Source organism: Brachycentrus maculatus, unplaced genomic scaffold, assembly GCF_059751285.1.
Source record: "Brachycentrus maculatus isolate JH-2025_06_01 unplaced genomic scaffold, ASM5975128v1 h1tg000064l, whole genome shotgun sequence".
Taxonomy (NCBI): Eukaryota; Metazoa; Arthropoda; class Insecta; order Trichoptera; family Brachycentridae; genus Brachycentrus; species Brachycentrus maculatus.
Genome location: NW_028280818.1, coordinates 1,002,501 through 1,027,678, shown reverse-complemented (window position 1 = coordinate 1,027,678; position 25,178 = coordinate 1,002,501). Strand labels below are relative to the sequence as shown.

The following is a 25,178-nucleotide window of genomic DNA, read 5'->3' as shown; positions in this document are numbered from 1 at the left end:
AAATATTGTATATAACTGTATTTATTTATCTTTTAAAAATAAAAAAATATCAAGGAAGAATGTACAAAAAAAATTATGCAAAAATATTTCGAAAGTGTTGGAAAAATAGTGACACCAAGTGATTTCGCGATTTCGTTGAATTGTTTTGGATTCTCCCAAATGGTATTAACTAAGTTATTTGCTTACACCTTCTCCCGGGTCATTGCCTTTGTGCTTTAGCTTACGGACTTCAAGTCAATAGTGATAGTTTCACCTGTGACACTTAACGCAACGTCTTTAAGTATAAGTAATATTAACTAATGAACATTCTTCGTGATGATCCCGGTATCTTTCCTAATTTTGGGCGTAAAGGTGTTTTCTTAGGTGACTTGCCTTTGTTATATGCTTAACTAAACGGTAATTATATCGCTCACTCCTTTCAACAACGTCAAATATCAAAAATCGTCAATATTCAGTTGTGCATGTTTTCGGAATTCCCAGACAATGTACTATATCCTAGCAAAAGCGGCATATTTTTAACTTAATATTTACCCGCTACAGGGCAGAAAGTATTGTTTTTGTATTTTTAAGATAGGGTATTGTTTAATAATTATTTTTAATTATACTAAATATTTTTCATATGGAGAAAAAACATTCAGGTTTTACCTCAAAAGATCTGTTGCACAGTAAAAAGTTCAATAAGTGGCTTGATATTATTATATGTATAATAAAATGTATTATATTGTATATTATGATATATTTAATACATTTTATTATATTTTTAAACTTTAAAAACGATCTCTTGAAAAATCTAGTTTTTTTTAAATATGACGTTATTGAAAGGAGTGGGCGATATGAGCAAACCATACTAAGCAGGTATTCTTCTTTTTCTTATTCTTAGTGAAGGCCTTGTGACCTGTATTTAAGAGAGATTAGCTTCCTGAGATGTCGATTCCCAGCTATCAATCCACCTCTTTGGTGGTCTGTATTCCTTATTCTATCTTATTGGACTCGTGGACTTTTGCCAGATATGCTCCTTACAGTTTTCATTTGGGTCTTTTTTTTTTTTTTTTTTAGATGGGAATTGCATTTATTATTTACCTTGCTTATTATGTACAAGGTTTATAGATCATTTAGTGGATTTTTGTTTCTTCTAGCTAATTAAATATGTTTTTATTTGAATCTGTGTTGGGAACAGGAGGGATCATCTAGTGTGGGTCAAATAGGAACTTCTCAGCATTTGCTCATTGCTGGGAGGAAACCACGTAAAACTCCTGATCATCACCTAGTAGGTCCATTCTATGAAATATTCACTATGTTCGCATCTCACTCTTGCATATTTGCACTGAGAAAATGCGAGGAGCTCAATGTTCTCAGTCTTACTCCGGCTAGCGGTAGTCGGCAGTGGCTCTTGGGCTTGCAAATAGAGTGGATCTATGTTTATTCCGTGAGCGTTGCCAGATGTTTTTTTGATGTTTTCAGCAAATCAATCTTAATTATTTGCTGAAAAGTATTTTTGAGTTCATTGATTATTAATTAAGGGGATTAGCTATGAATACCCCTATTTTTCCGATTTACGATCGCTAATTTTTTATTGTGTAGTGACTACCCAACACCGGGACGCCCGTTTTTTAACTAAGCACCGCACAGTGTGAGAAACAGCCAATCTAGCTGTACTAAAGTCCTAAAAAGAATATCTTCATTTAGTATTAATTGTATATCTAATATGATTTTGAAAGGTAAATCTATATAAAACTTAAAAATTTTTATTTGTAAAAATCTAGGTGTTAGTTTGGCAGTGTCGTAAACTATGTTATGGCGGAAGTGCTGTGAGTTTTCAGTTATCAGTCAGATTTTATTAGTGGGTTCGGATGATTGTTTTATGCGTTGTGGTGATTATTTTTACGAAAACTGTCATGGAGTCTACAAAACAAGGTATATTCTCTATTATTTATATTAAAAAAATGTCAAATATAAAATCGATCCATTTTAAATAAAATTATTACAAAATTACAAAATCATTTTTTTTTTAGAAACTTTTGTCAAATTGAATAGACTTTATAAAAAAACTTCTTTGAACACCACTCTAAATGTATCACTATATTATATTTTCATTCATTATCTATTTAGGCCCGTAGATTTTTGCTGCCAAAAGGTGCAAACCTTAATTTTTTCCCCTTTTTTCAGTGAGCGGGCGAACTTTTATTCGGAGTGAATTGTTTAAGCTTTGGCGTGATATCGATGTAGCATTGCGAAAAGAAAATATTTGCACTTCCATAATGAACTTCTATGGTTTTTCTTTGTGCAATAAAACTACTTAAATATATATAAATAATTTTGTGAGTGCTTTATGTTGCAAATTTTATGTTCGTTGGCAAAAAAGTAAGAGAAATATGAGTAAATTCTTGAAATACAATTCTAAATGGCTCAATGTATCAGTTACTTTGCCAAAGCATATTCTTAGTACTATGCCGTCTGTTAGTCAACCGTATCATAACACTCGCACTAGGATTGGACGACCACTGAAAAATTTCGAAGAAACATGTGAGAGGGTAAAAAAATTCAACTGAAATTAAGGTGAATGAAAATCACAAAATGTTATTTACGATGGTAGTTGGACAAATTTGTAGCACTCTTTCATCATAAAAATCTTCAAAAAAATGCTATATTTGTGGTGCAACTCCTCGAGAGATGAACAATGACAATTTTATCACCAAAATTCCAGATCAAAATATGTATTCATTAGGAATATCTCTCCTCCATGCGTGGATTCGATTTTTCGCATGTCTCCTGCATATTGCATATCGTTTGAATATTAAAAATGGCAAATTAGAGATAAGAGTGATGAAGAAAACCTTCAATTAAGAGAAATGGTTTTATAAGAAAAATTCAGAGAAGAAATGGGTGTTTTAGTGGACATACCTAAACATGGTACTGGCAATACAAATGACGGCAATACTGCAAGTAAATTTCTAAAAATTACAGGGTTAAATGAAGAATTGATCCAACGATTTAAAACTCTTTTAGAGTTTTATTTTGTGGATATGACATAAATATGAATGCTTTTGATAAGTTTGCGTGAGAGACAAGACTAATTTTTTAAAAACATTATTCTTGGTTTTACATGCCTGCAAGTGTCCATAAAATTTTAGTAGACGGTAAAAAAATTATAGACTCTTGTATTCTACCTATCGGTAAACTTTCGGAAGAAGCACAAGATGCTAGACATAAAGATATTAAAAGATTTAGAAGGGACAATACGAGTAAAATATCAAGAATGGATACAAAAAGAGATTTGCTGCACATCCTTTTTATATCTTCTGACCCTTTCATAACAAGTTTGAAGAATCTTTCACAAAAAAAGCTGTAAATTATCTTCTGATTTTCTACGTTTATTAAAAACTCCCGAAGTACCATATTCCGGTTCATCTGATAGTGAAAATAGTGAAAGTGGCTGAATCATAGTGATTTATAAACATTTTTTTTAAATATATCCTATTTGAGTTCAATTTTTTTGGCTTTACTTTTGTTAGAGCTTTTATTGTATTTCTGTTTTCAATTACCAATATTAAAAACGTGATAAATTTAATGTATTATTGTATAAAGTGAAACAATAATTTATTTTTAAAACGATTATGTACAATGGAAGGTTCATCGAATAATATCTCGACCTTTGAATGACATACTTTTACCGTGTACTAACACATTTTAATAAAACTATTTCTAATCTCTATTTCTGGTTTCATTACCTTTAAAATGATGTATCACACATAGTATACAAAACTAAGGTTAGGGAGTTATTAATTTAGTACAGCTAGATTAGCTGATTCTCACACTGTGCACCGGAAGGGAAAGGTTAAACTAAGTTGGCCTGAGCGATATTGGCGAAAACGTCGTATATTTTATTTTCTTTAACAACTCGAAGTTGTTTTGGTTGAGCGAGCACCTAGCTCCCAACTTCAGCAAAGACAAACTTCTCCGTGATTTAATTATGAATTATAGAATTAATACACAGATTGAGGAAAGATGGATTACAGCTATCAATTCGAGTCGAAAGGGGTAGAAGACTCACTCACTCAGCTTATTAAATTTCGGCTAATTAAAAATAATAATTCATATACATCCGGTAATTCATATTCATATATACATATCGTAGTCGTATAGGAGAAAGTGACCAAGTGTATTTTTTTACAAAAACATCATTGACTATTCGATATCTTACTAGCTTAATATAAAAATATATAATAAAACCCTTATCCGCACCCCAATGGTGCATAGGGCACTGCGTCATATAAACGCAGTGTTATCTTGATCGTTTACACATGAAGGGAAAGGTGATCAGCCCTCCGCTTCAGGTACCGAATAAATATGACAGTGAAAAAATCACTTATATTTATTTTACCCCCCTTGAGAATCGAACCCGGGACCTCCAGAACGGTAGCCGAACGTGCTGACCATTACACTACGGAGGCGGACAAAAGCTTAATATTACCCTGAAAAAAATCCCAAAGGATTTTAAACATGGAAGTGTAATATATTGACTTGTTAAAAAGGACTAACTGCATTGATGTTTATTTTGTTGCCAAGCAAAAGTGACTTAAATGCCCCTCCTGAACATTTTACGTTTTGTTAGTTGGTCACTTTCTTCTGTATGACTACGAAATACAGGTGGCGCAAAATGAATCCTATCGGAAGATGTTATAATTTTTGCAAATGACGTCGTACGTCAATTATATTTGACATTTCGCTAACTCCTTTCAAGAACGTCAAAAATAAAAAAAACTTGATTTTTCGGGAGAACGTTTTTAAAGTTTAAAAATATAGTACAATATATTAAAAATTAATATCAAGCCACTTCTTGAACTTTTTACTGTGCAACAGATCATTTTAGGTAAAACCTGAAGGTTTTTTCTCCATTTGAAAAATACTTAGTTTATTTATAAAAATAATTAAACAATACCTTTTCTTCAAAATGCAAAAACAACACTTTCTGCCCTGTAGCGGGTAAATATTAAGTTAAAAATATGCCTCTTTTGCTGGGATTTAGTACATTTTCTGAGCATTCCGAAAACATGCACAACTGAAAATTATCGATTTTTATTTATGACGTTCTTGAAAGGAGTGAGCGATTTGTGAACTAGACAGCTGCAGTATGGAAACAGATTAAGGGTAGAGTAAAATTAGTCATCCAATTTTGTATTATTTCGAGAAATAAAAATACTTTGTGTTCTGATCCACCACATTTTTATTTAACCAACTAGTTTCGGCAACAACCTGTTGCCCTCTTCAGGGTTACATTTATTTATTCTCTAAATAATATATCAATATGATCCACAAAGTTAATGCTTTCAATATTCAAAACATCCAATTTAGTTTTTGAATAACATTTTACTAAAAATTAAAATCTTTATTTGGATCTTTGAATTTTTTTCTGTTAAGTAGAAGAGATGACATCCGTCATTTGTATTTATTTGTTTGTATACTGCGGCTGTCTAGTTTACATCTTACGATAGGGTGAATGATTTTGTGCCACCCTGAATTTAAAAAAAAAATCCATTTATCTTTTCAGAATTTATTATATGTAACCACAATATTTTGAGTGTGTCAAAATCCCTGTTCACAAATATCTCCACTTAGGAGTTATTTTTGACATTTTTGACATCTCAACATACATGAGGGAGAATATGGAAGTCTGGGTTTTTACAGGGCTTACGACCGTCATAGGTTTGGTTAATTGATCACTTTATAATAATAAAACCCTTACCCGCACCCCAATGGTGCATAGGGCACTGCTGCATATGAACATAGTGTTATCTTGATCGTTTACACACGAAGGAAAGGTGATCAGCCCTCCGCTTCAGGTACCAGTCCAGGGTAATATTGAATAAATATTACAGTGAAAAAATCACTTATATTTATTTGACCCCCCTGGGAATTGAACCCGGGACCTCCAGAACGATTGATCACTGATCACTTTACACTTACTTTATACTTTAGAAAACGTGTAACATTCACAGTAAATATATTGTATATTAAAACCATTGTTAACTTTGTGGTATGGTAATATAACACTCTCCTTATCATTCAACCTTCAGTTTTTTTTTAAGAGAATAATTTGTGTTTTTATAATTTACACAAATAATTCTATTTCATACTATTTCTGTGAGCCTAAGCGGCTCATGACTAATCACCTATTTCTAAAAATAGGTATCAAATTGCTGTAGAGGGGTTTGAACCGAGAAACTCTGACTTAAGAGTCCGCGACACTAACCACGGGACCACAACCCGACACTTTGTGAAATACATGTCATTCCACAAAGAAATAAATTATTCCGAAACTGGTAGTCACGAATTAGTGTTTATAAAGGTGGTATTACACAAAGTGAACAATTAATGATAAGGAGAGTGTGTCCAAGTGACTCTGAAATCTATCTACGGCTTATGCAACACCGTTTATCATGTCCCTACTAAGGCTTCAACTTTAAAAGTTTCATAGCCTATGCCTACTCGTGAGTGGATTTACTCTTTATGTTTAAAGTTACTATAATTTCATGTAATTCATGAGTGAAAATTCTAGGCATAATATAATCTTCGTTAATAAACAAGTGGTCACATACTTTTTTCCATCGTGGTACATTTTTCAACTGTTGAATTATCTACAGCGATGTTATAATTGATTGGGCCACATTATTTGGCAAAAAGATTTAATAAATTGGCTTTCATTAAGCTTGTCTGAATACACACTCTTCTTCATCTATGTTGTGATGTCAAAAAATATCGCCTTGACAAATTAAAACACGGGGACTGCATAGAGGGGTTATTTTCTGTACTAGCTCAAAAAGAATATAAATGTGAATGTTTTAAAAATTGCCAATTTTCAGGTAAAAATTGTGCCCAAAATTGACGCATCAAGCCCATCAAAAAACATGGTCGATTCATTTATAACGGTCGACAGCACAATTCAAGATATTAAATGGGCAAAACATCTTCAGAAACCTTATACGGTATGTTTATTTTAAAATAATATTTAAAAAAAAACAAATCCTCATGTATGGAAATGAAAACGTGCCAATCCTGTGTTAAACCAATAAGAGATCATTAAATCGCACCAAAACGTAACAATTTAAAATAATAATAATAATAATAAAACCCTTATACGCACCCCAATGGTGCATAAGGCACTGTTTAATATAAAAGCAGTGTTATCTTGATCGTTTACACATGAAGGAAAGGTGATCAGCCCTCCGCTTCAGGTACCAGTCCGGGTTAATATTGAATAAATATTACAGTGAGAAAATCACTTATATTTATTTGACCCCCCCTGGGAATCGAACCCGGGACCCCCAGAACGGTAGCCGAGCGTGCTGACCATTACACTACGGAGGCGGACAAACAAACAATTTTACAAGCTAGAATTCCTGTTTACTTAATATCATTTAAAATGGCAATGTAACGTTTTGGTGAGGACCTCCACATTTACCTTCCTTACTCTCCTTCCTTACTCCTTACTTCCTTACTTCCTTACTCTCATACCTCCAGACAAGCCTCTGATAGAGGCTTTGAGGGTTATTCTATTCAAATAAAATTTAAAATCTGCCTTATAATAATAATTATAATCTTGGATGATTTATATAGCGCCATTTTCGTAAAAAACTACCTCAAGGGCGCTTATACAGGTATGGAATATGATATAAAAATGATGAGAGAAAAAGTAAAAAATGACGTCGGCTGAGTCTGAAGGCAGGAAAGTGGAGCCGCCGTATTGTGCGCTTTCTTCTCGGTCTTCTTGGGCTGGAGCATGGCCAAAATGTTGGACAGAACGCCTAACTGTGTAATGGTTATGCCGGAGAGCAGCTTGTTAAGGTCCCGTCATTGTGGATATTCAACTGCAGATGGCGGAGGTAATGCTGGTCTTCTTATGCTTTGTAGTCTCCTGCCTCGTGATCACTCTTAGGCAAAATGATCAGTCTTTCTTCATGGCTGATGTAATTTTATTTTATTTTATTTATTTTGAAATTTTACAGAACAGTTACATAAATACATTTACAGTAATGATTAACAAAAAAACAGGTATTTGTAACATCCATTTACAAAATTTCACATATCGCTCACTCCTTTCAAGAACGTCATAAATCAAAATTCGTCAATTTTCAGTTGTGCGTGTTTTCAGAATGCTCAGAAAATGTACTATATCCCAGCAAAAGAGACATATTTTTAGCTTAATATTTACCCGCTACGGGGCAGAAAGTGTTGTTTTTGCATTTTGAAGAAAAGGTATTGTTTAATTATTTTTTTTAAATAAACTAAATATTTTTCAAATGGAGAAAAAACCTTCAGGTTTAACCTACAAAGATCTATTGCACAATAAAAAGTTCAATAAGTGGCTTGATATTTATTTTTAATACATTGTATTATATTTTTAAACCTTAAAAACGTTCTCCTGAGAAATCAAGTTTTTTGATTTATGACGTTCTTGAAAGGAGTGAGATAAAGGAATGATATATCATTAAATCAATATGATCAAAGCTCAAGTCCAAGACCAATTATGTTAAAATTGGGACACAACACAATATAAGTTTCGACTTGTATAATATAAACAGAATTTCAGAAGACAGACTTCCACGTATCGCCTTCAAGGAAACCCTGAAGGACGCAGAACCCCAGGCAGACCTCCAAAAATATGGAAACATAGCTGGAAGTCAATACCCCAAGAGCGACAAGCGGAGGCACAAACAGATCCTTAGGATATACAAAAAGAAGAAGACTTATATAATGTTTTGATTTTTTTATAGGATGAAGCGATTGCAAGCATAACAGATGGCCAATACCCTGAACCAAGTAATCCATTCGGGTACCACGATTTTGGTCCATCGTCGAGCGACCACGATCACCAATACAAGATGCCCGACAGCTCCTTCCAAGAGATGGACTGCAAAGAGGCTATCACGGCCAGCTCGCAGGACCACCTGCGGCTGGCTGAGCCCTTCGCCTCGGACTCCTTCGAGGCTTCCGAAGACAAGGTGATGGACAATCTCCACCAGCTCCCGCTGAGGCGGGCTTCCTTGGAGCGGATGGGCTTCAACGTAGACTACTCCGGCGAAGAGGCCAACATCTATGTGGAAGTTTGCGATTATACCTCGGGTCAGAACGCAGCGACCAACACTGAAGACTTCTACAACGACAGCGGGGTGCAAGAGCTGGATAACTATTACGGGATAGCAAAGAATGATGGGAATATGTCTCCAAGAACCTATAACTCGTAAGATTAAAAATACTAATTTACAACATTTTGAGTGAGTCCAAATACTTGTTCACAAAATCTGTTCATTCATAAATTGGGTTCGATTTCAGAAACCAATTATAAGCTAACGTCGAGGGTTGCTTGTATATTTTAAGGGAAACAATTCGTTCGCTCCTTTCAAGAACGTCATAAATCAAAAATCTTGTTTTTTCAGGAGAACGTTTTTAAAGTTTAAAAATATAATTCAATGCATTAAAAATAAATATCAAGCCATTTATTGAACTTTTTACTGTGCAACAGATCTTTTTAGGTAAAACCTGAAAGTTTTTTCTCCATTTGAAAAATATTAAGTATATTTAAAAAAATAATTAATTAATACCTTTTCTTGAAAATGCAAAAACAACACTTTCTGCCCTGTAGCGGGTAAATATTAAGTTAAAAATATGCCTCTTTTGTTGGGATATAGTACATTTTCTGGGCATTCCGAAAACATGCACAGCTGAAATTGACGATTTTGATTTGTGACGTTCTTGAAAGGAGTGAGCGATGTGTTATCATGAGAATCGTTTTTTCGTGATGTGGTTACTAAGAATGTGTGTTTTTGTGAGGTAGGTTTAAATGAATGTATGTATGTTTTTGTCAAGTGGTTTCTGTGAATACGTGCTCACATGTGGTGGGCTTTTTGAGAATGAATGTGTGAACAAATGAATACAATACCACTTTTTGAAGGAAAAAACCTGGTCCTATTCATAATGCTCACCCTCAATAGGGTTTTTCTGGGCATTCCGAAAACACGCACAACTGAAAATTGCCGATTTTCGCGAATTGTGTTTTTAGTCAAATATTTCGATATTTCTCAATGAGAGCTTCAGGAGGATTTTTCAGGAGATTATTTCATGTATTTCAGGATCCTGAACGACTACCTCAGCCTGCCAGACGTGACTGGACAGGCGAGTGACGTGTATCCCACCCTGTCCGCGCAAAGCCAGGACATGAACGCCGCCCATTGTGAACGCAAGTACCTTTTTGTTCACCCTGTACGGCGGACACGTCATCCCCTAATAAGCAGCACGGAGGACAAAGGGTTCGTCTAGCATAAAGGAAAAACGAAAATCGATACGCGTTTGTATCACATTCTGAAAGGAGGACAAAATATAATTTACAACATTTTGAGTGTGTCCAAATACTTCACAAAATCTGGATTATCTCCAATTACAGGAGTTATTTTCATATATTTTTTTGACATCTCATCAAAGATGAAGAAGAGTATGGAAGTCTCCTTCATCTTTGATAAGATGTCAAAAAATAATATGAAAATAACTCCTGTAATTGGAGGTAATCCAGATTTTGTGAACAAGTATTTGGACACACTCAAAATGGTGTAAATAAATTATCTGGTCAAATTATTAGCTTAAATAATAAAAGTGAAAATGATATTTTTTGGCGTTTCTCATGTGTGTGATTATAATCTAGGATTGGGACCTTACATACTGATATTTGAGTTTCTGCTCAGTAAAAAGCTTCTTTCATCTCAACAATAGATATCTCTAGTGAAGTTCTAGTGATTCAATAACAATGTTTCTGAATTGGTTTATATATATACAACTTCCATGAATTTGAGTAGTGTGGTGTCAATAATGGGTAGAATTGGTGAATGTTACACGTGTGTAAAGTGATAACTTAAACCAGCCTATGACGGTCGTCAGCCCCGTAAATGCCCAGACTTCCATATTCTTCTTCATCTTTGATGAGATTTAAAAAAAATAATACAAAATAAATTAACTGTTTAATTTTTACCTTATTTTCTTCAAAGGACTCGCAGAGTTTTTTGATATTTTTTTGTATCAGATACTGGATAACATTGCGTTTATATTGCATTATTTTTTGGAACTTGTATATACGCAATTGTCTTGGATCTCTTTCATATGTTGGTCCCAATTCGATAGATTTGAAAGTATGGCTGATTGTGGCGCTGTAATTGACTGATCATTTGGGAAAGTTTTTTAATTTTTTATATTTTTTATTTATTATATATTTGGCAGTCACCCAGTGAAAGGATGTTTCTGCCAGTGTCAAGTATTATTTTTATTTCCAAAGAAAAAAATAATAGAAAATAATAATAACAATTAATACAAAATTTCATAGGTGAAGTAAATAAAGTGGGTATACTGGCAAAAAGCGTTAACTCTAAAATCCCTGTTTGAATAATCCCTGTTATATTATTTTTAGCCTGAATAAAATACCCGCTATTAAACTCAAAGTTGAATTTACTTTTAAAACCACATATATATGACATTTCAAACTACTTGGTGTATTTTGCCAGTTTATAGAATGTTGTAAACTTTATTATATGTATCATTAAGTTAAAATTGCATATGTTAGAGAAATTGCACGCATTGCACGCATTGTTTTTAAATTGCATTTTAATTTTTGACTCGTTACAGTCATTTCCGCTGGCTAAAATGTAGAAATACAATTGAAAAACATTAACCACTTATAGAATTCCTAAGATAACGGGGTACCTACATATCGCTCACTCCTTTCAAGAACGTCATAAATCAAAAATCGTCAATTTTCAGTTGCGCATGTTTGCCCAGAATGCCCAGAATATGTACTATATCCCAGCAAAAGAGGCATATTTTTTACTTAATATTTACCCGCTACAGGGCAGAAAGTGTTGTTTTTGCATTTTGAAGAAAAAGTATTGTTTAATTATTTTTTTAAATGGACTAAATATTTTTCAAATGCAGAAAAAACCTTCAGGTTTTACCTAAAAAGATATGTTGCACAGTAAAAAGTTCAGTAAGCGGCTTGATATTTTTTTATACATTGTATTATATTTTTAAACTTTAAAAACGTTCTCCTGAAAAATCAAGTTTTTTTATTTATGACGTTCTTGAAAGGAGTGAGCGATATGTCAACGTTGTAAGAGGGTTTGGTGTATTGTGTTTTATATTTTTATTAATTAATTACCGATTTTTCGACAGTGCCAAACAACGACTTTCTTGGAGTGGCTACTCAACATTTGGGTCACGAGAATGGGTCGCTTCAACAAGAGTAAGTGTTTTTTCAAATATTTTAAAAACGTTTAATTGTTATTTTTTTATAAACTTTATCTTATTGAATAATAATGTAGGCAATAACCATTTCTTGAATGTTTTCCGCAGATACTTTGTGGCACATTTTATAATATCTTTATAAAATTAATTAACTTTGTTTTCACCATTTTTTTTTATTAATACAATTCAACCTATCGGTTTCAACAAAACATTGTCATCATCAGGGAGAACGCCATAAATCCAAATTCGTCAATTTTCAGTTTAGCATGTTTTCGGAATGCCCAGAAAATGTACTATATCCTAACAAAAGAGGCATATTTTAAACTTAATATTTACCTTCTTAAAATACCATTACCCCCTACCCCTATCCTTAGCAAAACCCAATAACTTGTACACTGTTTCTTTTATATGTATATATATATATATATATATATATATATATATATATATATATATATATATATATATATATATATATATATATATATATATATATATATATATATATATATATATATATATATATATATATATATATATATATATATATATATATATATATATATATATATATGTATATATATATATATATATATATATATATATATATATATATATATATATATATATATATATATATATATATATATATATATATATATATATAATATACGGCCATAAATTAAACCCTGAAGAGGGTTGTTGCCGAAACTAGTTGGTTAATAAAAATGTGAGTGGATCAAAACACAAAGTATTTTTATTTCTCAAAATAATATATTAATATTTAGGCGCTACAGGGCAGAAAGTGTTGTTTTGCGTATTTTGAGAAAAGGTACTGTTTAATTATTTTTTTAAATATACTAAATATTTTTCAAATGGAGAAAAAACATTCAGGCTTTAAAAGATCTGTTGCACAGTTAAAAGTTCAATAAGTGGCTTGATATTTATTTTTAATGCATTTTATTTTATTCTTAAACTTTAAAAACGTTTTCCTGAAAAATCAAGTTTTTTGATTTATGACATTCTTGAAAGGAGTGAGCGATATGCGTTCCTGGTTGCTTTGGTCGGCTTTTCAAAATCTTATCGACTGACTATTGATGTGTAATGATGGATCCATTGTCAAATACAGCTTAAAAAATCGTGGAACAGTTCCAAATAGCGCTCTGAATCGTCGACGCGTTGTTTTTTTTGATCGACTATGAGCGAACGCCTTTCTCACTTGAACAGAGATTTTTCATGGACAAACTAATGGTGATCTTTAACTCGTACCACTCTATAGGCCAGACATTCTGGCCCGTATGATTCTAGTAGGCAGCTCCGTGGGCCACAATGTCTGGCCCGGCGCAGGTATAACTTTAATCACTGATTTCTCTATCACCAAAGTATATGCTACTAAAAAATATGTCAGATAAATACAGTTAATCTTAATTAACATGGTCATATGAATTACTAGACAGAGTGTCCCAAAATTAGAGAACCAAAATATTTATTTTAATGGTAGAAAAACGTGGTATTTTTTTATCAGAGTAGCTGATCAGTTATGAGAAAACATGGTCAGAGTGGAAAGGGTTAAGGTATTAGCTATCCTACTTATAATTTTTTTTAACGTAAATGTTATTTACGAGTTGATATGTTTTTTTTCATTCTTCAGTCATATAACAGAAATCTTTTTTCCTTTAGATTACTGAGTTCAGGAAATCTACAAGACACAGTTGGTCAACATGGTAAGTTTGAATTGAAATATTATTTACGGAGTTGTATTTTTAAATTTTATTTAATTTTTTTGAATTACCTAACGTCCAAGTGACTCTGAAATCTAGCTACGGCTTATGCAACACCGTTCATCATGTCCCTACTCAGGCTTCAACTTTATAAGTTTCATAGCCTATGCCTACTCGTGAGTGGATTTACTCTTTATGTTTGAAGTTACTATAATTTCATGTAATTCATGAGTGAAAATTCTAGGCAAAAACACTCGCTTGTATTTTTAAAACTATAAATGAAACTATTTATACTTATTAAATGTATAAAAATACGAGAAAAATACGAAAATACGGATGAGGAGATGCATGAACTTGGAAGAAGCGAGGATTTTTTGCGAAGACAGAGTGGTGTGGCGTTCTATTTTCTCTGCCTACCCCTGCGGGGAAGCGGCGTGATGGTTAGTTAGATAGTTTTAAAAATACGACAGACGTTGCTTCGCAAATGACCAAAATATTTCTTTAAAATAATAATTTTTCCAAGTCACAATAAGTCAAGAAATAAGGAACGTTCAAGAGGTATCGTCTGCTTGGTTTGGGATAAGTTTTGACATTGTTTTCCGCTCCCTATGTGGAGCATATGGAGTCCACAAACTGTCTGCAAGCTTTTCTGTCGGCCGCTAGCTCCCTTGCATCCTACCAAGTCAGATTCGCGTCTCGAAGTTCAGATAAGTCGTTATATGTAGTTATGTTATATGTATTATCAATAAACTCCCTAAAGAAACAAAAAAAATAGATGATATAAAAATACTTACGAAAAAAATTAAAGCTCCATACATTTAAATCTTGAAAAGATATACGAAAAAAAGACTATTATATCTTTTATTATATAACATTAAACCACGAGTGTAAGTCCCTCTCCAAGCACATGAGCGCAGTCTCTTTTATGGAGAGGCACAGCGAATCGAAATATAAAAGTTCTCCATATGTATAAATGATTCAAATGTATTATGTTATAAATAAAAATGTAAATATCGTAGTCATACAAGAGAAAGTGACCAAGTGCATTGTTTTACAAAAACGTGATCATTGACTATTTGATATCTTACTAGCTTAATATTGCCCTGAAAAAATCCTAAAGGATTTTAAACTTGGAAGTGTAATATATTGACTTGGTAAAAATGACTAACTGCATTGGTGTTTATTTTCTTGCCAAGCAAAAGTGACTTAAATGGCCCTCCTGAACATTTTACGTTTTGGTAGTTAGTCACTTTCTCCTGTACGACTACGATATATTGAATGAATAAAAAATAAATAAAAAAATGTTACTTAAACTCATAATAATATTGCATCTCTTGGTTTTTATTATCTGACATCTAAGTGTTTCTATATTTAATCTAGTGTTGGGATTAAAAATTTTCAAGAACCGGTTCGCTCCTAAGGTACTACCCCTAACTGTCAAAATATTTTGAACATTGTTTAGTAAATAGTGTTTTAGTATTAATCAGTCTTGATAAAGGAGCGGTTAGCTTCGAAACCGGTAGACATTATAATTAAGTTGCAATAAAATATGTAAAGTGATTTTACAAAGTTACATTTTAATTAAAATAATAATAATAAAACCCTTATCCGCACCCCAATGGTGCATAGGGCACTGCGTCATATAAACGCAGTGTTATCTTGATCGTTTACACATGAAGGAAAGGTGATCAGCCCTCCGCTTCAGGTACCAGTCCAGGGTAATATTGAATAAATATGACAGTGAAAAAATCACTTATATTTATTTTACCCCCCTTGGGAATCGAACCCGGGACCTCCAGAACGGTAGCCGAGCGTGCTGACCATTACACTACGGAGGCGGAAAAAATCATTTAATTATAACATTTTAATTATAACAAAAAAACTAACTAACTAACCATCACGCCGCTTCCCCGCAAGGGTAGGCAGAGAGAATAGAGCGCCACACCACTCTGTATTTGCAAACATTCTTCGCCTCTTCCACGTTCATGCATCTCCTCATACATACCCGCCGATTGTTACGATTTTACATTTTAATTATAAAATGGAAAATCGCAAAGTCAATGCTTCAAATATAAATTATAAGGAAATAGTTGTTTAAAAATGCATTATTTGTTTAGACGGATGTTTTATTTTAAAAGGCACCATTGATAAACGGAAATACGACAAAGTTTCATGCGATCTGTAGAGAAATAAACGTAAAAAAACTAGCTGCGGAAAAACTTTAATAAGTTTATGGAAACACTGTTAGCGACGAATAGCTTTACAAAACTTTGAATCGAATGCTCCAAACTTCGTATTCCAATTCAACTATTGCTAGAAAAAGTTTTAAAAGATAAACATAATCGATTGCATTCACAGAAATACATTCGAAATACTTGACTGTTTTTAAAGAAAAATGTTTTAAAAATACGGTATTTGTATAACTCCAAATGCGATCCATCAGATGAATGTCCAGTAAAACGATGTATGATATAATAGGGACCGTCAGTCCACTCCACCGACAAGACACACAAGGTGGCTTGGTGGGTCTCTGCAAAAATATATATATATATATATATATATATATATATATATATATATATATATATATATATATATATATATATATATATATATATATATATATATATATATATATATATATATATATATATATAAATAAATATTTTTTTTTATTTTTATATTACAGTGAAAAATCACTTATATTTATTTTACCCCCCTTGGGAATCAAACCCGGGACCTCCAGAACGGTAGCCGAGCGTGCTGACCTGAAATAATACGTAAATTTAATACATAGAGGACTGCCTGTAATCGGTTCACTTTTTAGATTATCCTGTGGTTTCCATCGAGGGAAACTGCATCGGGGAGTCGGAGTATGACCCTCTATCCACTGCACTCACCCTCAACTTCCAAAACTACGACAGCCTCGGGCTGAGCCCTCCCCACTGCAGCGAGATGACTGACCAGGAAGTAAGTTTTACTCGGGAATCTATAAGACTGTGGACGATAATTGTGATGTCACTCACTCCTTTCAATAACGTCATGTATAAAAAAACGCGATTTTTTAGGAAAAGTTTAAGAATATAATAAAAATATAAAACCCTTACCAGCACCCCAATGGTGCATAGGGCACTGCGTCATATTACGCAGTGTTATCTTGATCGTTTACACATGAAGGAAAGGTGATCAGTCTTCCGCTTTAGCAACCAGTCCAGGGTAATAGTGAATAAATATTACAGTGAAAAAATCACAAATATTTATTGGAACCCCCCTTGGAATCGAACCCGGGACCTCCAGAATGGTAGCCGATCGTGCTGACCATTACACTACGGAGGCAGACGTAATACATTTTATTAAGAATATAATAAAATGTATTAAAAATAAATATCAAGTCACTTATTGAACTTTTTACTGCGCAACAGATCTTTTTAGGTAAAACCTGAAGGTTTTTTCTCCATTTGAAAAATATTGAGTATTTAAAAAAAATCAAACAATACCTTTTCTTCAAAATGCAAAAACAACACTTTCTGCTCTGTAGCAGGTAAATATTAACTTAAAAATATGCCGCTTTTGCTGGGATATAGTGCATTTTCTGGGCATTTCGAAAACATGCACAACTGCTATATGACGTTGTTGAAAGGAGTGAGCGATGTGTCAATCCCATCAATACGAAATTCAATTGAAAATCTTCTTCTTCCTGGCTCCATCCCAATTTATCGTCTTTGTAGACTGTTGGGATCAGCTCTCCTCGTCCTCAGGCTGTAAATCTTTCTATCATGGACAATGACACCTGGGCCATGTCTCCGAATCATGTTACCTTTCTGTAGAATCTATGAATTTTTTCGTCTTCAATTTAAAGCAAAACCCTTTAACTTTAAACTTATCCGCACCCCAATGGTGCATAGGGCACTGTGTCATATAATCGCAGTGATATCATGATCGTTAACACATGAAGGAAAGGTGATCAGCCCTCCGCTTCAGGTACCAGTCCAGGGTAATATTGAATAAATATTACAGTGAAAAATCACTTTTATTTATTTGACCCCCCCCCTGGGAATCGAACCCGGGACCTCCAGAATGGTAGCCGAGCGTGCTGACCATTACACTACAGAGGCAGACAATTTTTTATTTCAATTTAAAAACGAACTTATTTAATGAATAACCCAAAACAAATTAGAATTACCACAACTCGAGATGAAATATCTGTCATTTTTTATACCAAATTAAGTAATATTAAAATTAAGAAATTATGTAATAATATTTAATTCACATATATTGGCAAAAGCAATATATTTTATATGCAACGCCCTTATATGTACAACATTTTGAGTGTGTCCAAATACTTGTTCACAAAATCTGGATTATCTCCAATTACAGGAGTTATTTTCATGTTATTTTTTGACATCTCATCAAAGATGAAGAAGAATATGGAAGTCTGGGCATTTACGGGGCTTACGACCGTCATAGGCTGGTTTAAGTGATCACTTTACATAATAGATGATCATCTCACCAATAGATGTCTCTAGTGAAGTTCTAGTGATTCATGAACAAGGTTTCTAAATTGGTTCATATATATAGAACTTCCAAGAATTTTAGTAGTGTGGTTGTCAATAATGGGTAGAATTGGTGAATGCTACACGTGTGTAAAGTGATCACTTAAACTAGCCTATGACGGTCGTGAGCCTCGTAAATGCCTAGACTTCCATATTCTTCTTCATCTTTGATGAGATGTCAAAAAATAACATGAAAATAACTCCTGTAATTGGAGATAATCCAGATTTTGTGAACAAGTATTTGGACACACTCAAAATGTTGTACATATAAGGGCGTTGCATATAAAATATATTGCTTTTGCCAATATATGTGAATTAAATATTATTACATAATTTCTTAATTTTAATATTACTTAATTTGGTATAAAAAATGACAGATATTTCATCAAAAAATACCATTATATGTATATTAAAAAAAGGAAGTCTGAGCATTGCGATGTTGGGGAGTCTGGATGGTTCCATTCTCCTCATATGCTCATACCATTGTCTCCTTCGTTGCCTTCCCCACCTAACGATATCTCTCATCTCTTATCCCGATGTTCATTATTCTATCTCGTAGACTCTTGCCAGATATGCTTCTTAGGATCTCCATTTCTGACACTCTTAGCGCGTCTTTTCTGCGTTCACCAACTTACAACCTACAAAAAGCCATCCATCCAATATATATAATCCAATGCACATTCAAATTTCTTGAAGAAAAAGGCTTGAGCTGTTTCCTCGAAGTCTTTAAAGATTGTATATATTGAAAGCTGTCCCACCACATGTCCAGATCTGATACAGAAGCATCTAGGCTTTCTGACAGATCTGCTTTTGCTAAGCATTTTAAAAAAAAACTAAGTTGTGAAATTTATTGAAAATGTGAAACAATATAAAATTGTATCCGATTTTACTGTGAATTTACATTAAAAGCCTTCAATATACCTGTCACTGCCAATCTAAATAAATACAGGTTTCTAAATCTGTCACCAAATTTTCTGAAAGGGATTAGTATTTAGTTCAATTAGTCAGCTAGATCCGACTACGACCCGACGCTGGCCCTACACAGACGCTTACAACCCCGACCAGCACAGCAGATAGAAACGGAACTAGATTGTATAGTCTGTATGTTGTTAGGTGGCGAGGCGCATTTCGGAGCTGACTAGAGTCTGCAAAAGGTATTCCAACTGGGAGAGCAGGCATGCCGCTGCAGTCCATATGCTGTGCTTCCTTTGCAACTATGTCGGCAAGGTGGCCAAATTCGAAGACCACCTCAGAAAGGTAAAGATACAAGACTCAATTGTGTCTGCAGAGTTCGGGAGATGCTTCAACAGCCAGTTTGAGGGATGGTAGCTCTTCCCCCAGCATCCAAGATGGTCGTCATCGGGCTTAAGAAGAACTTATCATTTATTTTATTCGAGATTTAGTTGTGCCTGCAAATATTGGATGATGCTACAGCAACCAGTAAGAGGGATGGAAGCCCTTCCATCCCTCGTACTGGGGATGGAAGGGCTATAAAATAAAATAAATCATTAATTACGAGAGTTTTTGTTTCAATAAAACTCCACATAACCAGTTTCTTATCACGAAGAACCAAAATCGTCAAAAAATGACAAATCAACAGTTTTTAGAACCAAAAAGTTTCACTTCGAACGTCAAAGAGTCTTTTTTTTCATTTTAATTATGAATTGTTTTGAATGTTTTTGATACAGAAACATGCCCTGTGGATACAAAGCTCAGTGCGCGGCATGATGACCTTGGAGATCAACGTCCAGGCTTTAGCTTCTGATCTGTTTTCTTTGAAGCAGCAAACCATCATTGAGCACAGAGAGAGACTCTATGTCCTTCGAGTCCAGTTTAAACCGCCAGACACAGTTTGTGCCATCATCCTGGTAAGCATTTCTTTTTAAGTTATGATGTTTAACTCCTTCTCTCTCTCTCTCTCTCTCGCTCTCTCTCTTCCATTGATCTCTGGATTCCGCTGTAAGAAGAGTGGCATTACAAGTGAAGACTATGCATCCTCGATCGGTATATATGTCTTACAATCTGGCATTTGGCGTTATTTTTATACACTTGTGTAACGTTCACCATTCTGCCCATTATTGAACATTTGCTTTCGTACTCTGTACTCACCCCATACGAAAAGTTAAACAATTAATAATAAATAATAATAATTTTGGATGATTTACAAAGCGCCATTTTCGTAAAAAAAAACTACCTCAAGGGCGTTTATATTATGATAATAAGAAAAAAAATTAAAGAAAAACATCGTCAATCGGCTGAGTCTGAAGGGGGAAAAGTGGAGCCATCTTATTGCGTCTTCTTCTCGGTCTTCTTGGGCTGCAGCATGGCCAAGATGTTGGGCAGGACGCCTCCCTGAGCGACGATAGCGCCAGAGAGCAGCTTGTTGAGATCCCGTCATTTGTAAAGTCAACTGCAGATGGCGGGGGTGATGCTGGTCTTTTTTTTGTTACTGGTGGACATCTCCAACACCTTGGCAGCTTTGGTGTTTGAAATTGTCCCGGTACCTATTTTATAGTGTTTAATCATTCGATGTACGAGTACATCCATACATTCTACATTGAAAGCTGTCCCATCGCATGCCCAGATCTGATACAGAAGCATCTAGGCTTCCTGACAGATCTGCTCTTGCTAAGCATTTTTTAAAACTAAGTTGCGAAATTTATTGAAAATGTGAAACAACATCAAATTGTATCCCGATTTAACTGTGAATTTACATTTAAAAGCTTTCAATATACCTGTCACTGCCAATCTAAGTAAATACAAGATTGTAAGTCCATCACCAAATTTTCTAGAAGCACCCCGGTGTAGGCAGTGAAAGGGATTAGTATTTTGTTCAATTATTCAGCTAGATCTGATTCCGACTCGACATTGGCTGGTACACAGACGCCCACAACCCCGACCAGCACACGGAAGCGTGCAAAGACATACATTCTACAATCGTTTCAGGCTATCCCTCCCAACGGACAAGTGGTGATGGAAGAACCTCTGCCAGTATTGGCCTACATCCAGGCCATAGACCCCGCCACCGGAGACGAGACGATTTGGCAGGGCATCGTGGAGTGCCTGAACCAGCCAGGGCGCCTCACGGACGAGGAGGTGTTCTCGAACCGGATGTCCGGGAGGTTCGAGGTGATGCTGAGGGACATCCACCTCCTGCCGCCCGTGGCGCACGACGCCGACATCAATCTCGAGGGAGTGGTGTTGCAAATTCACGTTTTGATCAAGACTTTGAGCGATGTTGTGGAAATGGGTAAAAAATACCTTCTTGTTTTGTATATTTTGGACTAAAGACTTGACATGCCGCTCACTCCTTTCAAGAACGTCATAAATCAAAAAACTTGATTTTTCAGGAGAACGTTTTTAAAGTTTAAAAATGTAATACAATATATATTTAAAATAAATATCGAGCCACTTACTTAACTATTTACTGTGCAACAGATCCTTTTAGGTAAAACCTGAAGGTTTTATCTCCATTTGAAAAATATTTAGTATATTTCAAGGTCAAATTTTAAAGGCGTGTTGTGAATACGAGACTAATGTTTTTTATTGTTGGTATTATTTCAGAAGTGTCTCAGAGTTATCCAGCACCTTCGACGCCATATCACACGTAAACAAACGAAAATAAATCACAATATTGTTAGTAAGTCCAAAATATTACTTACAAATTTTGAACTTGTTCCACTAAATAGTTTTTAATATCACGATTTTTTTCATTGATATCCCAACAAAGAAGAAGAAGAATATCGAACTCTGGACAAACATTTTATGATAATTTCTGCTAATAAAATATGATAATTTATGAGGCGAATGTTAGTGGGAAAAGAAGCAGAGGAAGACCGAGTAAAACATGGCAAGATCAGGTATGCCAAATACTTGAAAGTGGTCAGGTTAGGAGTTGTAACAGTCGGCGGGTATGTATGAGGAGATGCATGAACGTGGAAGAGGCGAAGAATGTTTGCTAGGACAGAGTGGTGTGGCGCTCTATTCTCTCTGCCTATCCTTGCGGGGAAGTGGCGTGATGGTTAGTTAGTTAGTTAGTTAGTAATTTCTACCATAGAAGTCATGCGAAATGTCTTTTCAATCGTAGCATAAATATGACTTCCGAAATTTGAGAAGTGTGATTGTCAATCATGGGTGGAATGGTGAATGTTACGTTAATATAAAGTGATCACTTAAATCAGCTTCTGACATGTCGTAAGCCCTGTAAATGCCCAGACTTCTATATTCTTCTTGATCTTCTATGTTAAAATATTAATGAATTTTTTAAAACAAAAATAAATTTGTTATTGTTATTGTTTTGTATTGAAACTGATAACTTATTATTTTTATATGTTTACTATGGATAGAGAGGTGTTTTTGTTAAATTTTATCAAATTTCTATTTTTGTTAAAAAGTCACATAAGAAACCTTTGTTAAAGGTTGATATTAATTATTTTCCATATTAATTGATTCAGAATCAACTTTATGGAATAACATGTTTTTTTAAATATAAAAATGAAACACTTGTATAAGACCACTTTTCTGAGTTCATTAATGTAAACGCGACCAGTTTCGAGAACTACACGTTTTATTACCGTTGATGAGCACATCCGTAGTTCTCGAAACTGGTCGTGTTTACATTAACACACTCAAAAAGTACTCTTAAACAAGTATTTGTTTTTACATTTATATATTAAATTCCTATTTGTTATTATTATATCTTCGATTTGTTATTTTTATTTTATTTTTAATTACCTAACGTTAAAGAGCCTCTGAAATCTAGCTGCGGCTTATGCAACACCGCTTATCGAGAACCTACCGAGGCTTCAACTTTTTTTAGTTTTATAGCCTTTGCCTACTCGTGAGTGGATTTACTCTTTATGTTAAAAGTAACTATAATTTCATGTAATTCATGAGTGAAATTTCTAGGCAAAAACACTCATTTTTTTTGTATTGAATTCTGTGAATTCGATTTTTTTATATATCCTTATGTTTATCCGAGAGACGAATCTCTTATTTTGATAAGGAAAATTATCATATCTAGTCGGGTTGTGGTCCCGTGGTTAGTGTCGCGACTCTTAAGTCAGAGTTTATCGGTTCGAACCCCTCTACAGAAATTTGATACCTATTTGTAATAATGAGCCGCTTGGGCTCAAAGAAAAAGTATGAAAGTGAAATATTTGTGAAAATCATAAAACACACAAATATTTCTCTTTTCGTAAAAAAAACGTTTCCCAGTGTTACAATCAAACACTGTTACAATCGACCTGTGTAACATTTATCCTGGGTTTCCCTACATACTACGTATACAAATTCAAGTACTTTTGAATATGTGTTGAATATGTGTTTAATATATGGTTAATATGTGTTTTCACACTCCAATATGTTATCTAATCGTCCGCCTCCGTAGTGTAATGATCAGCACGCTCGGCTACCGTTCTGGAGGTCCCGGGTTCGATTCCCAGGGGGGGTCAAATAAATATAGGTGATTTTTTCACTCTAATATTTATTTAATAATACCCTTGACTGGTACCTGAAGCGGAGAGCTGATCACCTTTCCTTCATGTGTAAACGATCAAGATAGCACTGCGTTTATATGAAGCAGTGCCCTATGCACCATTGGGGTGCGGATAAGGGTTAAACAATATGTATTTAATATTACCTTGGACTGGTGCCTGTAGCGTTAGACTGATCACTTTGCCTTTATATAATTGACGATCAACTTTGCACTGCATCCGTTTGATGCAGTGCCCTATGCACCATTAGGTGCGGACGAGGGTATGACGATGAATAACATTAAAATTATGTTTTTTTTCCAAATGCTGTTTTATTTTATCGAGCCCTGACCATTACTACTAACCTCTTTACCCTCTTATATTTATTTCATATTACCCTGGAGTGGTCCTCGAAGCGCAGGAGTGATCACCTTGCCTTCATGTAAGTAACGATCAAGATAACACTGCGTCAATGCGATGCAGTGCCCTATGCACCGTTAGGTACAGATAAGGGTTAGGAGAAGAAGAATCCAACTATCTAAGTAACCTTAAGTTACTCAGATAGTTGGTTTCTTCTAAGTCAATACCATGCAGTGCCCTATGCACCATTAGGTGCAGATAAGGGTTAGAAGAAGAAGAAACCAACTATCTGAGTAGCCTCAAGTTTTTCTGTTCTTATCTACTCGCTCCGCAAAAAAAATGTACAGCCTTTTATTGCTTTTTATTTTACATTTTGCCCTGTGTTTTCTTATTTATTATTTAAAAAAATTAACTCCTTACTTTTCAATAACTCTATTATTTTCAAAACCATGTATTTATTTTTAAGAAAAACATTTTTTTTTCAATAAAATATTGTGTTTTAAGAAAAAAAATCTAATTTGTTAAATTATACCTGGATTTAAAGAAAATTAACTTGCGGCATATCGATTATCCCGCCTCACTCCTTTCAACAACGTCATATATCAAAAAACTCTATTTTTCAGGATATCATTTTTAAAATCGTCGTTTTTAAATTTATCGAAGTTGTGGGAAATTTAATGAATGTTGTACCGACCTTGATATGTTCTACTCCAATCTTTCAAAATTTAAAGCTAAATTGTTCGAAATCTTATAAACCTAAAAAAGTAATTCTATTCCCTGTCCTTTCCTTT

At 34.1% G+C, this 25,178-nt stretch overlaps 1 protein-coding gene across 4 annotated transcripts in view; it reads left to right on the top strand.

Moving 5' to 3' along the window:
* LOC148311478 (uncharacterized) overlaps nucleotides 1-23,746 on the top strand; it is a 28,047-nt gene extending 4,301 nt beyond the window's left edge. For all 4 annotated transcript variants that reach the window (XM_088256571.1, XM_088256569.1, XM_088256570.1 and 1 more), the window contains exons 5-14: nucleotides 6,861-6,983; nucleotides 8,772-9,238; nucleotides 10,128-10,234; nucleotides 12,208-12,277; nucleotides 13,960-14,003; nucleotides 16,828-16,970; nucleotides 19,667-19,810; nucleotides 20,242-20,421; nucleotides 21,500-21,803; nucleotides 22,118-23,746. In XM_088256571.1, coding sequence (XP_088112697.1) covers nucleotides 6,861-6,983; nucleotides 8,772-9,238; nucleotides 10,128-10,234; nucleotides 12,208-12,277; nucleotides 13,960-14,003; nucleotides 16,828-16,970; nucleotides 19,667-19,810; nucleotides 20,242-20,421; nucleotides 21,500-21,803; nucleotides 22,118-22,164 — 1,629 coding nt within the window. In that variant the 3' untranslated portion in view covers nucleotides 22,165-23,746. The remainder of the gene's footprint in view (nucleotides 1-6,860; nucleotides 6,984-8,771; nucleotides 9,239-10,127; nucleotides 10,235-12,207; nucleotides 12,278-13,959; nucleotides 14,004-16,827; nucleotides 16,971-19,666; nucleotides 19,811-20,241; nucleotides 20,422-21,499; nucleotides 21,804-22,117) is intronic.
* The last annotated feature ends 1,432 nt before the right edge of the window (nucleotides 23,747-25,178 follow it).